The sequence below is a fragment of the Salvelinus namaycush genome, chromosome 19 (assembly GCF_016432855.1).
Source record: "Salvelinus namaycush isolate Seneca chromosome 19, SaNama_1.0, whole genome shotgun sequence".
Classification (NCBI taxonomy): Eukaryota; Metazoa; Chordata; class Actinopteri; order Salmoniformes; family Salmonidae; genus Salvelinus; species Salvelinus namaycush.
The window spans coordinates 47,929,578-47,943,826 of record NC_052325.1 but is presented as its reverse complement, the minus strand read 5'-3'; the positions used below and the strand labels follow the sequence as shown (position 1 = coordinate 47,943,826).

General features: G+C 42.0%; 1 protein-coding gene across 3 annotated transcripts in view; it reads left to right on the top strand.

Moving 5' to 3' along the window:
• nalcn (sodium leak channel, non-selective) overlaps positions 1–14,249 on the top strand; it is a 250,290-nt gene that overhangs the window by 106,289 nt on the left and 129,752 nt on the right. For all 3 annotated transcript variants that reach the window (XM_039014188.1, XM_039014190.1, XM_039014189.1), the window contains one exon: positions 4,205–4,372. In XM_039014188.1, coding sequence (XP_038870116.1) covers positions 4,205–4,372 — 168 coding nt within the window. The remainder of the gene's footprint in view (positions 1–4,204; positions 4,373–14,249) is intronic.

Below are 14,249 nucleotides of genomic sequence, written 5' to 3'. Positions count from 1 at the left end.
TAAAGGACTCTCAGACTATGAGAAACAATATTCTCTGATCTGATGAAACCAAGATTGAACTCTTTGGCCTGAATGCCAAGCGTCATGTCTGGAGGAAACCTGTCACCATCCCTACTGTGACTGGGACTGGGAGACTCATCAGGATCAAGGGAAAGATGAACTGAGCAAAGTACAGAGATCCTTGATGAAAATCTGCTCCAGAGCGCTGCAGACCTCAGACTGGGGCAAAGGTTCACCTTCGAACAAGACAACAACCCTAAGCACACAGCCAAAACAATGCAGGAATGGCTTGGGGACAAGTCTCTGCTGTCCTTGAGGTGCCCAGCCAGAGCCCGACTTGTACCCGATCGAACATCTCTCGAGAGACCTGAAAATAGCTGTGCAGCAACGCTCCCCATCCAATCTGACAGAGCTTGAGAGGATCTGCAGAAAAGAATGCGTGAAACTCTCCAAATACAGGTATGCCAAGCTTGTAGCGTCATACCCAAGAAGACTCAAGGCTGTATTCACTGCCAAAGGTGCTTCAACAAAGTACTGAGTAAAGGGTCTGAATACTAAAAACGTTTTTCTTTGTCATTATGGTGTATTGTGTGTAGATTATCGAAGGGGGGATTTAAAAAAAAATCCATTTTAGAATTAGGCTGTAACGTAACAAAATGTGGAAAAATTCAAGGGGTCTGGATACTCTGAATCTACCGTATGCTCATACTGTACCCCGCTATCACTTTGTTTGTTCGCCACTATTTTAGCAAATACACCGGACTTAGCACCTCCGGTTCCACGCCCTGTCTCACACGCGCAACCCCTCAGACTGGCTAATACCAAAGCCTCTTTCAGATATTATAAAAGTAATATACATGATAACAATAATTATTTAATTACCAATAATACTATACATACTCGCTAAAAAACTGACTGTTTTATAAAGCGTCATATGAAGCAGACAACGCTGTGTTGATACAGGGGTACAGGGGTGCAGAGAATAGTGGCAAAATGCGACAATCAAATTCTAGGACAGTGTTATAGATTTCTGGTAGTACGTGCAAAAAGAACTCGCCCTGTATGGTCCGCTATTAATATTTCGAACGTACGCTTCAAAAGGTTATTGGCCATGTACTCTTATAATCTCCCGCCGGCACAGCCAGAAGAGGATTAGCCACCCCTCAGTGCCTGGTTCCTCTCGAGGTTTCTTCCCATGTTCCTCCCTTTCTACAGAGTTTTCCCTAGCTACAGTGCTTCTACATCTGCATTGCTTGCGCTTTGGGGATTTAGGCTGGGTTTCTGTAAGCACTTTGACAACTGCTGATGTAAAAAGGGATTGATAATTACATTTGATGGATTGATTGAGGATTGGGCTTCATATTCACTACCACACAAACATAAAATGAAAAACGTACCTCCGATTGAATCACACTTGTACCTGGGAGAAAATCTATGATTTTATAGTTATTTTTAGTACAATTATAATATTGGTGCTACTATCGGATTGTAAATGGAAACATTTGATTTGCACTCGCCATCATGGAGTGTTTTCACACACACACACACACAGACCCACTCTCAATCTGCCCGGCTCTGTCGATGCCATCAGTATGCAGGTGGCAGAGCGTGAACAATGAAGGAGAGGCGTGTCTCCCTCTTTACCTCCCTCCCGGTCCACTCTCTCTCACACAGCTGAATGGGAAAGATAAGAGATGGGAGAAACCACACACAAGATTCTCTCCCTTGGCTCCCTCTCTTTTTATCATCCATCCATTGATCACAGTTTTTCCACTCAGTCAGGGCTAGGTGAAGGGAAAAAAAAGAGGAAATACTTGTTTTGGTTTTCTAGCTAAATGCAGGTTTTAGTTTTTCCAGCTATTTTCCCCCTTCTGGCCACTCCCTTTTCTTCCCTATGGAATGAATGCAATGACGTTATCTCTTGTTCTCCTTACAATCTATTTCTTTTTTATTTATTTTCTCTCCTTTCTTCTCATTCCCTCACAAGCTTATTGTCCCCCACCATGATATCGGGAAGGAGACTGTTGATCTGTCTCCGTGCGTTCGTTTGTCCGTTAGTGCGTTCGTTCGTACATTAGTCACATGCGATATCTCAGACAGCACTGACCCAATTTTGACAAAACTTGGGTGAATGAGGCATCTTGCCATAGAGATCCGGCATTTACATAATTACACTGATTGGCCAGATGGGGACGCTATGACAAGAGATTGAAAATGCAGACTTTGAAAGGTCACGCCCCTCAAACCGTTTGACGTAAAGTCATGAAATTTGGTACATAGGTCCCTGTCCTCACAAGGAACTAATTTGCCTCAGGGACCCATTAGATCCGCCATGATGGATTTTCCACCATTATGGAAAAGAATCTTCTTGCACCAAATGACTTATCTGCATGGAACTTGATATTTGGTATCTATGGATCTTATGTCTCTTATCGCAATATTTTTCAGATTAGTACCTAAAACAACAATATTGACCAATAAACATTCACGTGGGTGTGATCTGGCACATAAATACATATAAATTAGTCAAGGATATTCGTATTGTAACAAAACACTGTCAAGACTCAACAAATGCAAGAGCATTCATATCGACCACACGGTGGCTCTAACGATTCAGATTAAATTTGTCTCACGTGCTCAGGGATATGAGTCTAGCTCACCCACACGATATCTCAGACCTCTGGCCTGATTTTGACTAAACTTGGGTAAATTATGTGTCGTGCCATATGACCAAGAAGGCCAACACTCATTTTGAAGTCGCAGGCAGTACTACCTCATCACATGACCATGAGTAACCATAACTGGCTCATGTCCACTACACTTTCAAATGTACATTTTCACATTTTAATGTCGACTAGGGCTGTCAAATGATCCAAAAATGTAATTGACTTTATCGCAGGATTTGCTGTGATTAATCACAATTAATAGCAAATTCATAATTTGAGCTGTAATTTAAGATTTTTTTTTATACAAAAAGCATCACAGCAATATTGACGTCTTCATTTTTTCCAAAGTAACGGTTAGGAAAATCAGGTAAAACACACTTTCTTTCACCTCAAAGTCAACTTGTTTTGACATAGCATTGTTTTTAGCTGTATATATTGTGTATTTTTTTATGTTTTCAGTGTATTTTGAACGCTTTCAGAAAATGCGATTTTAAAAAATGTGCACAACAATTGCAAAAAGGGAACTTTAGTTCATGTTTACTTGTTAAATGCGAGCTTCTCTGTTCTTTTCACTGGGGGTTCTTCCGACGGTCACTGACCAACGTATGAAGAAGAGAAGCGTGCAACTGCAGTACTAACACTCCGAGTGTATTGCTCAGATATACAAAATGTAAAAAATGTACGCACTTGAATTATTATACTCAGGTTCCCTTTTTATAGAGTGTATTATAGAATTAGTCATTTTACCACCACCTTTTCACACGTGAGGAGAATAACACAATTTCACCACCTCATGTGAACTTGCAATTCCACATGTAGAAGTTTGCCTAGCGGTTAAGAGTGTTGGGTCAGCAACCAAAATGTTGCTGGTTCGAATCCCAAGCCGACTAGGTGGGAAAATCTGCCGGTGTGCCCTTGAGCAAGGCACTTAACCATCATTTCTCCAGTAAGTTGCTCTGGATAAGAGCGTCTGCTAAATGACTAACATGTAAATGTGGAATTTTCTTATGTGAAACTGCAAAGTCGTTTTTTTCACGTATGATTGTTCATAACATAGTGAAGTGATATTTTCACAGGTAGATTTTTTTTTTTTTACAAATTGATTTTCACGTGATTGATTTTGACATGTGAACTTGCAATTCCACATGTGAACGTGATATTTTCACATGAGAAACTACCATTCACATGTGAGATGAAAACATGTTTTTTCTCTCACATGTAAAAATGTGGTGTTAATGTGACATTTTTTGCATGTGAAGATATGTTTTCACGTGAAGTTTAAGCTCGACATGTGAAAACGACTATTTCACATGTGAAACTGCACATTTGACATGTTTTTGTTTTTAATGGCGCACACACACATGTGATTAATAACCTTGACTGACACCTGAATACTTGAGTTGGCGCCTCAAGCCTAGTCATTATCTCAGCTGGCTAACACAGTCTTGCGATGGGCAGGAGACCTGGGTTTGAACCCCGGTGGGTCACAATAATAAAATACCAACTGTGACCTGGGATCTCTGTCTATCTGTTCGTAGGTTGCCTTTACAGTGCTGTTTGACCTGGAGGCTATGCTTAAGGTCTGGTGCCTGGGCTTCACGGGCTACATCATCTCCTCTCTACACAAGTTTGAGTTGCTGCTGGTGGTGGGGACCACCCTGCACATCTACCCTGACCTCTACCACTCCCAGTTCACCTACTTCCAGGTAATGAATACACACACATCCACATTCACACACACTGCATGCATGCACACACACAATGCAAGCACATACACACAATCACACACACACACAATTGTGATTGATTGATTAATGGGCTTGCTTTGCTCGTAAAAATGACTAGTGATGCCGATTTCTTATTTATTTTCTGTGACCACGCTAGTGATGCGTGGGTTGACTCATAATTCGCAGTCCCTGCAGTTATATCTGCGGGGCGAATGGGGTTTAGGGTGATTACATATTGTGTGGCTGAAGGGCAGGTTGAATAAAGAGAAACGATACTTCAAAAAATCCATAAATGTATAACTATTGTGCAATTTCTATAGTCGACATTGTGGTTTTTCTTTCATTATTTTAGGCTATTTGGTATTAGTGCATAAGTCTAAACTTTAGGGCTTAACTGTACGTGTGCCAAATTGCCTACACGGCCAATCGCCAAACGGGAAGAAAAAATGTACGTCAATCCATGGGGGCAAAAGGACATTGGCGAAGTTTAATTCAATAAGATAAAAGCTACGACAGGAGAGTTGAAAATAAAGAGAAGGGAGGGACAGAAAAAGTAATATTTGGGAAATATTTGGTGAAGTGGTGAAAGAGGATGATGGCAGTGCCGGTTATGTTATGTGTGGTGATTGTGAGGCCCTATACAAATTCCACGGTCACAAGACGGGACTTCAAATAGGCCTATGGCACGTCAAGGGAACTGTTGTTTAGATGGGTTAAATGGAACCTGAAATCTGGACGACTAATCAGAATAACCTACAGTTTTTTGGCAAAATCCAAAGTCCTCTGATAGTACTAGTCCCGTGTGAATCGACATTCCTGTGTTTTGAGAGAAATGTCTGAGTTTTATAGCTGTTGCTCACGGTATGAGCAAGAAAAAAGAACTGGGGTATTCTGGGCAATAACCTTAATAATAACTCCTGTAGAATTAAGCATTTCTTACAGAAAAATTATACACCAAATGTAGAGAAAATGTGGACTTGTGGAGAAATATGATTTCTTTCTTTCTGCATCTTGAGAGAACGCAATGCTCCATTCGATACGATCTGTACAGGTGCTATCTTCATCATACAAGCATCATAAAAGCTGATCGTTTTTTTCAACCACAAAAAATGCATCGAAGCCAAACTGAAATCTTATCAGAAACACGTTGGGTCGTTTTTCAAAGCTTTTTCCTTACAACCGATCAAACTCATGTCGTTTAGATATTTTGCATCGAAAATGTTTGCCTTTTTTTTTGCTTTATTGTATTTTCTCCCCGGTCCCTAAACATCTTTTCTCTGCGAAAGATGACACAGAGAACTTTACAGGTGTCAACTAGATTGAAGCATTCTATCGATCTATTACATTATTATGGAGATTAAGGGTTTATTTAGCGAAAAAAGTAGGGCCAGTTTAATCATGGGTTCGTGTGAACGATAGATTTCCACTATTTTGGCGTGAGGCCTATGTTTAAAAATCGAGTGGCATCCTGTGTGGTAGTCCTGACTAACTCAACATCAGTCCAAACATTCAACTCAGCATATACAATTTGATAGCATCAACATTTGTCAGAATGTGTTATAATGCTTGGATCAGTGATTGAATGAACGTGTGATGATGTTCGTCAACGCATGGTCTAGTGGTGCGTGGTTCAGCTGTTTGTTCCTCTACACCCGCCTGCAATTTGTAATAACCCATCCACAACCGACCGACTATATGTGATGAAGTGAAAAGCTGAGGCACCCAACCCTAACCCGCAAATATAGAAGATGCGCTATAGGATACAGTCAAAGACTGCAGAATTTTTTTTGGACAGGGGGTGTAGGATTTTGTTTTGCCTGATTTAGATATGTTTATGCTTATAAGGTCTATCATTTTGGTAGGCTATTTGTTAGTCAACTTGTCTATAATTATATTTATGCAGCTTCTCTTTTGTCATTATAGCCTTCACTGTGGTGTGTGTGTGAGCGAGAGACTATGCGCATGCAGTAAGAGGAGACGAGGCAGAGAACAGCAAGCAGGCAGCACCTGCTGCCCTTTCCCCAGTCCTAATCGTTCACTAAATGTGGGTAATAATGTGTGCTGGCAGTTGCCTTGGTGGCTTCCGGGTGGCCTGTGTGTGTGTCTGTGTTTTTGCAACTGTGGATACGTACGTGTGTGTATGCGTATGCTTGTCTGTGTATGTATGTGTGTCTTCATCTATGTTTGTATGTGCGTGCATTCATGTGTCTGTGTGTGTGTGTGTGTGTGTGTGTGCGTGCATGCTTGTGTGTGCGTGTGTTCATGCCTGCGTGTGCGTGCGTTCATGCCTGCGTGCGTGTTTGTACGTGTGTGTGTGTTTTGGTAGCATCTGTTGAGAGAAGCAGGCAGGATCAGGTCGGCTCATTTTGACAAGCCTCATTAAGAACAAGAAGCTGTGAGGGAGTTATTCTGCCATACTCACAACAGGAGAGACAAGAGGGTTGCTGTATGATTCTAACATCAAGGTGACAATTTTAAGTCCCACAAGGTGCTGGTCACACCAATGGTATAGGTTCAAGTCCAATAAGGTGCTGGCAGCACCAATACTGTAGGTTGAAGTCCAACAATGTGCTGGAAACACCAATGTTCAAGTCATATAAGGCTCTGGCAACATCAAGGTTGTATGTTCAAGTCCCATAAGTTGCTGGAAACACCAAGGTTGTAGGTTCAAGTCCCAAAGGGCTGGCAATTTTATGGGCTCAAATTTCACATTATATACTCAGTATTTTTGTAGATTTCTCAACACAAAGGTAATAGTTTTAAGTCCCATTAGGACAACACATTATCAATACTATGGGTTCATTGTCCCAGTGTCTGCTAAATTAGACTGTATTGTATTATGAACGTCCATAGAGAGGTCCATTGCTTTGGAGGCCAAAAGGTATTTTAGCGAACTCCTTATTGAAGAAGAGAATGCGGTTTACCCAGATGCCTATATGAAGATTTAGGAAAAAGCTGCAGGCTTACCAAACCAAAATGATATGGGACAAACAGGTTTTTTCTTTCAAGATCTTCTAGAATCCTCTGTGTGAGGATTAGCCCAAAGAGAGAGGCATTTTTTCAGTGTATTCCTTATTTTTTTTTACGATGGGGCATTTCACATTGAAAGGTCAGACTGAGCTGATTGTCATCCGGTCTGGTCAAAATGTCACATGCCTTGGACATATACACACACACTGTTTAATCACAGGAATGATTGTGCCTCCTCCAGTATTTTCCCTAAGTGCTGGCCATCTGCTAAACAGCCGGTAACAGCCACCTACTTTTTCCATTTCAAAACTTTTCAAATAAAAATGTAAATATGTTTGTCAGAAAAGTCAGTTGAGCCCTCTCCAGCAAGAATGAACAACATGCATATTCTAGCAATCTATTGATAGGACAGGCACTTGTCAGTCACAAAGCAAGCGATGACATGGAAAAACTTCTGGTTTGACAGTCTGCTGTCTGTCCCACCTCGCGCTACCTGTGTGACTTGTTTTCCATCACGACTGGTATATCGACGTCACTGCACGCGGAGGCTATAACAGACATTCCTCTCTTTCGACATCCCTCTAAGGCCCTTCTGCTAGCTTCCTAGCCCCGGCCTGCTAGCTGTCTGAATCGCCATGTCTTCAGCCAGCCCAACCACTCACTGGACCCCTATGATCACTCGTCTACGCATGCCTCTCCCTAATATCAATTTGCCTTGTCCATTACTGTCCTGTTTAGTGAGTATTGTCTTATTTCACTGTAGAGCCTCTAGCCCTGCTCAATATGCCTTAACCAACCATTTAGTTCCATCTCCCACATATGCGGTGACATCACCTGGTTTAAACGTCTCTAGAGACAATATCTATCTCATCATTACTCAAGTCCTAGGTTTACCTCCAATGTATTCACATCCTACCATACCTTTGTCTGTACATTATGCCTTGATTCTATTCTATCGCGCCCAGAAACCTGCTCCATTTAATCTCTGTTGCCGACGTACTAGACGACCAGTTCTGATAGCTTTTAGCCATACCTGTATCTTACTCCTCCTCTGTTCCTCTGGTGATGTAGAGGTTAATCCAGGCCCTGCAGTGCCTAGCTCCACTCCTACTCCCCAGGTGCTCTCATTTGTTGACTTCTGTAATGTAAAAGCCTTGGTTTCATGTATGTTAACATTAGAAGCCTCCTCCCTAAGTATGTTTTATTCACTGCTTTAGCACACTCTGCCAACCCGGATGCCCTAGCCGTGTCTGAATCCTGGCTTAGGAAAACCACCAAAAACCCTGAAATTTCCATTCCTAACTATAACATTTTCCGACAAGATAGAACTGCCAAAGGGGGAGGAGTTGCAATCTACTGCGGAGGATAGCCTGCAGTGTTCTGTCTTACTATCCAGGTCTGTACCCAAACAATTCGAGCTTCTGCTTTTAAATATCCTCCGTTCCAGAAACAAGTCTCTCACTGTTGCCGCTTGCTATAGACCACCCTCTGTCCCCTGCTGTGTCCTGGACACCATCTGTCTTCAGAGCTCGTGCTGCTAAGTGACCTAAACTGGGACGTGCTTAACACCCCGGCTATCCTGCAATCTAAGCATGATGCCCTCAATCTCACAGAAATTATCAATCAACCCACCATGTACAACCCCAAATCCGTAAACACAGGCACCCTCATAGATATCATCCTTACCAACTTGCCCTCCAAAACACCTCTGCTGTTTTCTGCATCCGTAATGGGTCTGCGGTCAAACAACCACCCCTCATCGCTGTCAAACGCTCCCTAAAACACTTCAGCGAGCAGGCCTTTCTAATCGACCTGGCCCGGGTATCCTGGAAGGATATTGACCTCATCCCGTCAGTAGAGGATGCCTGGTTATTCTTTAAAAGTGCCTTCCTCACCATCTTAAATAAGCATGCCCCATTCAAAAAATGTAGAACCAGGAACAGATATAGCCCTTGGTTCTCTCCAGACCTGACTGCCCTTGACCAGCACAAAAACATCCTGTGGCATTCTGCATTAGCATCGAATAGCCCCCGTGATATGCAACTTTTCAGGGAAGTTAGGAACCAATATACACAGGCAGTTAGGAAAGCTAAGGCTAGCTTTATCAAGCAGAAATTTGCATCCTGTAGCACAAACTCAAAAATGTTCTGGGACACTGTAAAGTCCATGGAGAATAAGAGCACCTCCTCCCAGCTTCCCACTGCACTGAGGCTAGGAAACACTGTCACCACTGATAAATCTATGATGATCGAGAATTTCAATAAGCATTTTTCTACGGCTGGCCATGCTTTCCAGCTGGCTACCCTACCCCGGTCAACAGCTCTGCACCCCCACAGCAACTTGCCCAAGCCTCCCCCATATCTCCTTCACCCAAATACAGATAACTGATGTCCTGAAAGCTGCAAAATCTGGAACCCTACAAATCAGCCGGGAGATACAATCTGGACCCTTTCTTTCTAAAATTATCTGCCGAAATTGTTGCAACCCCTATTACTAGCCTGTTCAACCTCTCTTTCGTATCGTCTGAGATTCCCAAAGATTGGAAAGCTGCCGCAGTCATCCCCCTCTTCAAAGGGGGAGACACTCTAGATCCAACTTGCTTCAGACCTATATCTATACTGCCCTGCCTTTCTAAGTTCTTTGAAAACCAAGTTAACAAACAGATTACCCACCGCTTCGAATCGCACCGTACCTTCTCCGCTATGCAATCTGGTTTCAGAGCTGGTCATGGGTGCACCTCAGCCATGCTCAAGGTCCTAAACGATATCATAACCGCCATCGATAAGAGACTTTACTGCGCAGCCGTATTCATTAACCTGGCCAAGGCTTTCGACTCTGTCAAACACCACATTCTTATCGGTGGACTCAACAACCTTGGTTTCTCAAATGATTGCCTTGCCTGGTTCACCAACTACTTCTCCGATAGAGTTCAGTGTGTCAAATCGGAGGGCCTGTTGTCCGGACCTCTGGCAGTCTCTATGGGGGGTGCCACAGGGTTCAATTCTTGGGCCGACTCTCTTCTCTGTATACATCACTGATGTCGCTCTTGCTTCTGGTGATTCTCTGATCCACCTCTATGCAGATGACACCATTCTGTATACCTCTGGCCCTTCTTTGGACACTGTGTTAACCAACCTCCAGACGCTCTCTCTAAATGCTTGCTCCTCAACCGATCGCTGCCTGCACCTGCCCACCCGTCCAACATCACTACTCTGTACGGTTCTGACTTAGAATATGTGGACAACTCCAAATACCTAGGTGTCTGGTTAGACTGTAAACTCTCCTTCCAGACTCACATTAAGCATCTCCAATCCAAAATTAAATCTAGAATCGGCTTCCGATTTCGCAACAAAGCATCCTTCACTCATGCTGCCAACATACCCTCTCAAAACTGACCATCCTACCGATCCTCGACTTCGGCGAAGTCATTTACAAAATAGCCTTCAACACTCTACTCAACAAATTGGATGTAGTCTATCACAGTGCCATCTGTTTTGTCACCAAAGCCCCATATACTACCAACCACTGTGACCTGTACGCTCTCGTTGGCTGGCCCTCGCTTCATACTTGTCGCCAAACCCACTGGCTCCTGGTCATCTCCAAGTCTCTGCTAGGTAAAGCCATGCCTTATCTCAGCTCACTAGTCACCATAGCAGCACCCACCCGTAGCACGCGCTCCAGCAGGTAAATCTCGCTGGTCACCCCCAAAGCCAATTCTTCCTTTGGCCGCCTTTCTTTCCAGTTCTCTGGTGCCAATGACTGGAAGGAACTGCAAAAATCACTGAAGCTGGAGACTCATATCTCCCTCACTAGCTTTAAGCACCAGCTGTCAGAGCAGCTCACAGATCACTGCACCTGTACATAGCCCATCTGTAAATAGCCCATCCAACTACCTCATCCCCATACTGTATTTATTTATCTTGCTCCTTTGCACCCCAGTATCTCTACTTGCACATTCATCTTCTGCACATCTACCAATCAAGTGTTTAATTGCTATATTGTAATTACTTCGCCACCATGGCCTATTTATTGCCTTACCTCCCGCATCCTACCTCATTTGCACACACTGTATATATACTTTTTCTACTGTTTTATTGACTGTATGTTTGTTTATTCCATATGTAACTATGTGTTGTTGTATGTGTCGAACTGCTTTGCTTTATCTTGGCCAGGTCACAGTTGTAAATGAGAACTTGTTCTCAACTAGCCTACCTGGTTAAATAAAGGTAATATAAATAATACAAATTTGTGTGCGCTGTGGTTGGTTGCAGTTTAATTTCTTTACACAGAGATCATAATGCTCCTTCGTCTCTGTGAGAGAATCTACACATTCCATGTAATGTAAGTGTTAACGTTGAGTTGAAATCCACTTAGCCTAATTTTTGTTTTCTGACAATTTCATTTATTTTCTTCCACGTGTTTCCTATAGCCAGCCACGGAGTTACGGTGCATAGGCTATTTGCTGTGCTTTGATTGACGATCAGTGTTGACCAATTGATAGGTGTCGAACTGACTGAATAAAGTCGATAACCTATATCCTTTTACCATTCATAAATCATACAACGTAGTTATATGTCCATAGTATCGCACTGAGACAAGTAAACCAAAGATCTTGTTTGGATTCTCCTATGTCAGGACTTCCCAGACAGTGACACTAAAGTAAGTGACTGGTCAGTGTACTGTAACCTACCAAATCACATCGGTAAGCGAGACACTCATTTGGCTCCCTAATTTGCAAACTGTTAGGCTTTTTAGCGATTATCTGCAGATAAATTATAAAAGTCGATGAAGACGGTGAGTCCTCCCTGCAGGAACAATAGGTACTGGAGATAGAGCCTCATTCTGGTCCAAATATTAAGGATTATTAAACCTAAACTTCTGTAAAATCAGAAAGATATAGTACTTAAGACAAAGCTTTTTATTTCTTCAATGTAACCTTTCATTTATTTTTCAATATAAAGTGGGCTATTTACTTAATGTTTGTTTTACTAAAATACATAATTTGAAAAACAAACATTGTTGTAATTCATATCTTGTAGTAAATCTCTAAATGCCACTTTAATTTCAAGAGAATGTGTAATGTTAAAAAAGGTTACATTTTCTCCAAAAATAGTAATGATCATATAGGCCCTGGCAATATCCAAAATAACTAACAATACACTGATTTCATAACTCAAATAAGTTATTTAAATTGTCAAGTATTGCTTCACAATACCACAACACTTTATAATGTTTCTTGCATGTATATAATGTCTCTTGACTTACATGAGCAAAACATACAAAGAGTTAAGATACAAATCTGCATAAATGGTGGAACATTTTTACACAAAGAAAAGGGGGAGGGGAAAATAAAAAAGAGGAGAAGGACAAGGATGGCATGTCCAGAGTCAGTAATGACCTCTGAAAAAGATGTCACCCTTCTCTGTCATCGGCATCTTACGAGTTCCAACCCGTTTTTGCTATTTAATTACTTGTTTTGTGTTTATCTAAAAAAAAAAATGTATACAGAACGTTCATACTATTATCACATACAGTTTCAAGAAAATGTATGTGAACCCTTTGGAAATACCTGGATTTCTACATAAATTGGTCATAAAATTTAAATCTGATCTTCATCTAATTCACAGCAATAGACAAACACAGTCTGCTTGAACTAATAACACACAAACAATTATACGTTTTCATGTCTTTATTGAACACACCATGTAAACATTCACAGTGCAGGGTGGAACAAGTATGTGAACCCCTGGATTTAATAGCTGGTTGACCCTCCTTTGGCAGCAATAACCTCAACCAAACATTTTCTGTAGTTGCGGATCAGACCTGCACAACGGTCAGGAGGAATTTTGGACCATTCCTCTTTACAAAACTGTTTCAGTTCAGCAATTTTCTTGGGATGTCTGGTGTGAACTGCTCTCAAGGTCATGCCACAGCAACTCAATCGGGTTGAGGTCAGGACTCTGACTGGGCCACTCCAGAAGGCGTATTTTCTTCTGTTGAAGCCATTCTGTTGTTGATTTACTTTTTTGGGGGTCGTTGTCCTGTTGCATCACCCAACTTCTGTTGAGCTTCAATTAGCGGACAGATAGCCTTACATTCTCCTGCAAAATGTCTTGATAAACTTGGGAATTCATATTTTCTGTTGATAACAGCAAGCTGCCTAGGCCCCGAGGCAGCAAAGCTGCCCCAAACTATGATGCTCCCTCCACAATAGTTTACAGTTGGGATGAGGTTTTTATGTTGGTGTGCTGTGCCATTTTTTCTCCACACATAGTGTTGTGTGATCCTTCCAAACAACTCAACTGTAGTTTCATCTATCCACAGAATATTTTGCCAGTAGCGCTGTGGAACATCCAGGTGCACTTTTGCAAACTCCAGACGTGCAGCAATGTTTTTTTGGACAACAGTGGCTTCTTCTGTGGTGTCCTCCCATGAACACCATTCTTGTTTAGTCAACAGAGATGTTAGCATGTTTAGTCAGCAGAGATGTTAACATGTTCCAGAGATTTCTGTAAATCTTTAGCTGACACTCTAGGATTCTTCTTAACCTCATTGAGCATTCTGCGCTGTGTTCTTGCAGTCATCTTTATAGGACGGCCACTCCTGGGGAGAGTAGCAACAGTGCTGAACTTTCTTAATTTATAGACAATGTGTCTTACCGTGGACTGATGAACATCAAGGCTTTTAGAGATGCTTTTGTGACCCTTTCCAGCTTCATGTAAGTCAACAATTCTTCATCTTAGGTCTTCTGAGATCTATTTTGTTTGATTCATGGTTCACATCAGGCAATGCTTCTTGTGAATAGCAAACTTTGTGAGTGTTTTTTATAGGGCAAGGCAGCTCTAAATAACGTCGCCAATCTCTTCTCATTGATTGGACTCCAGGT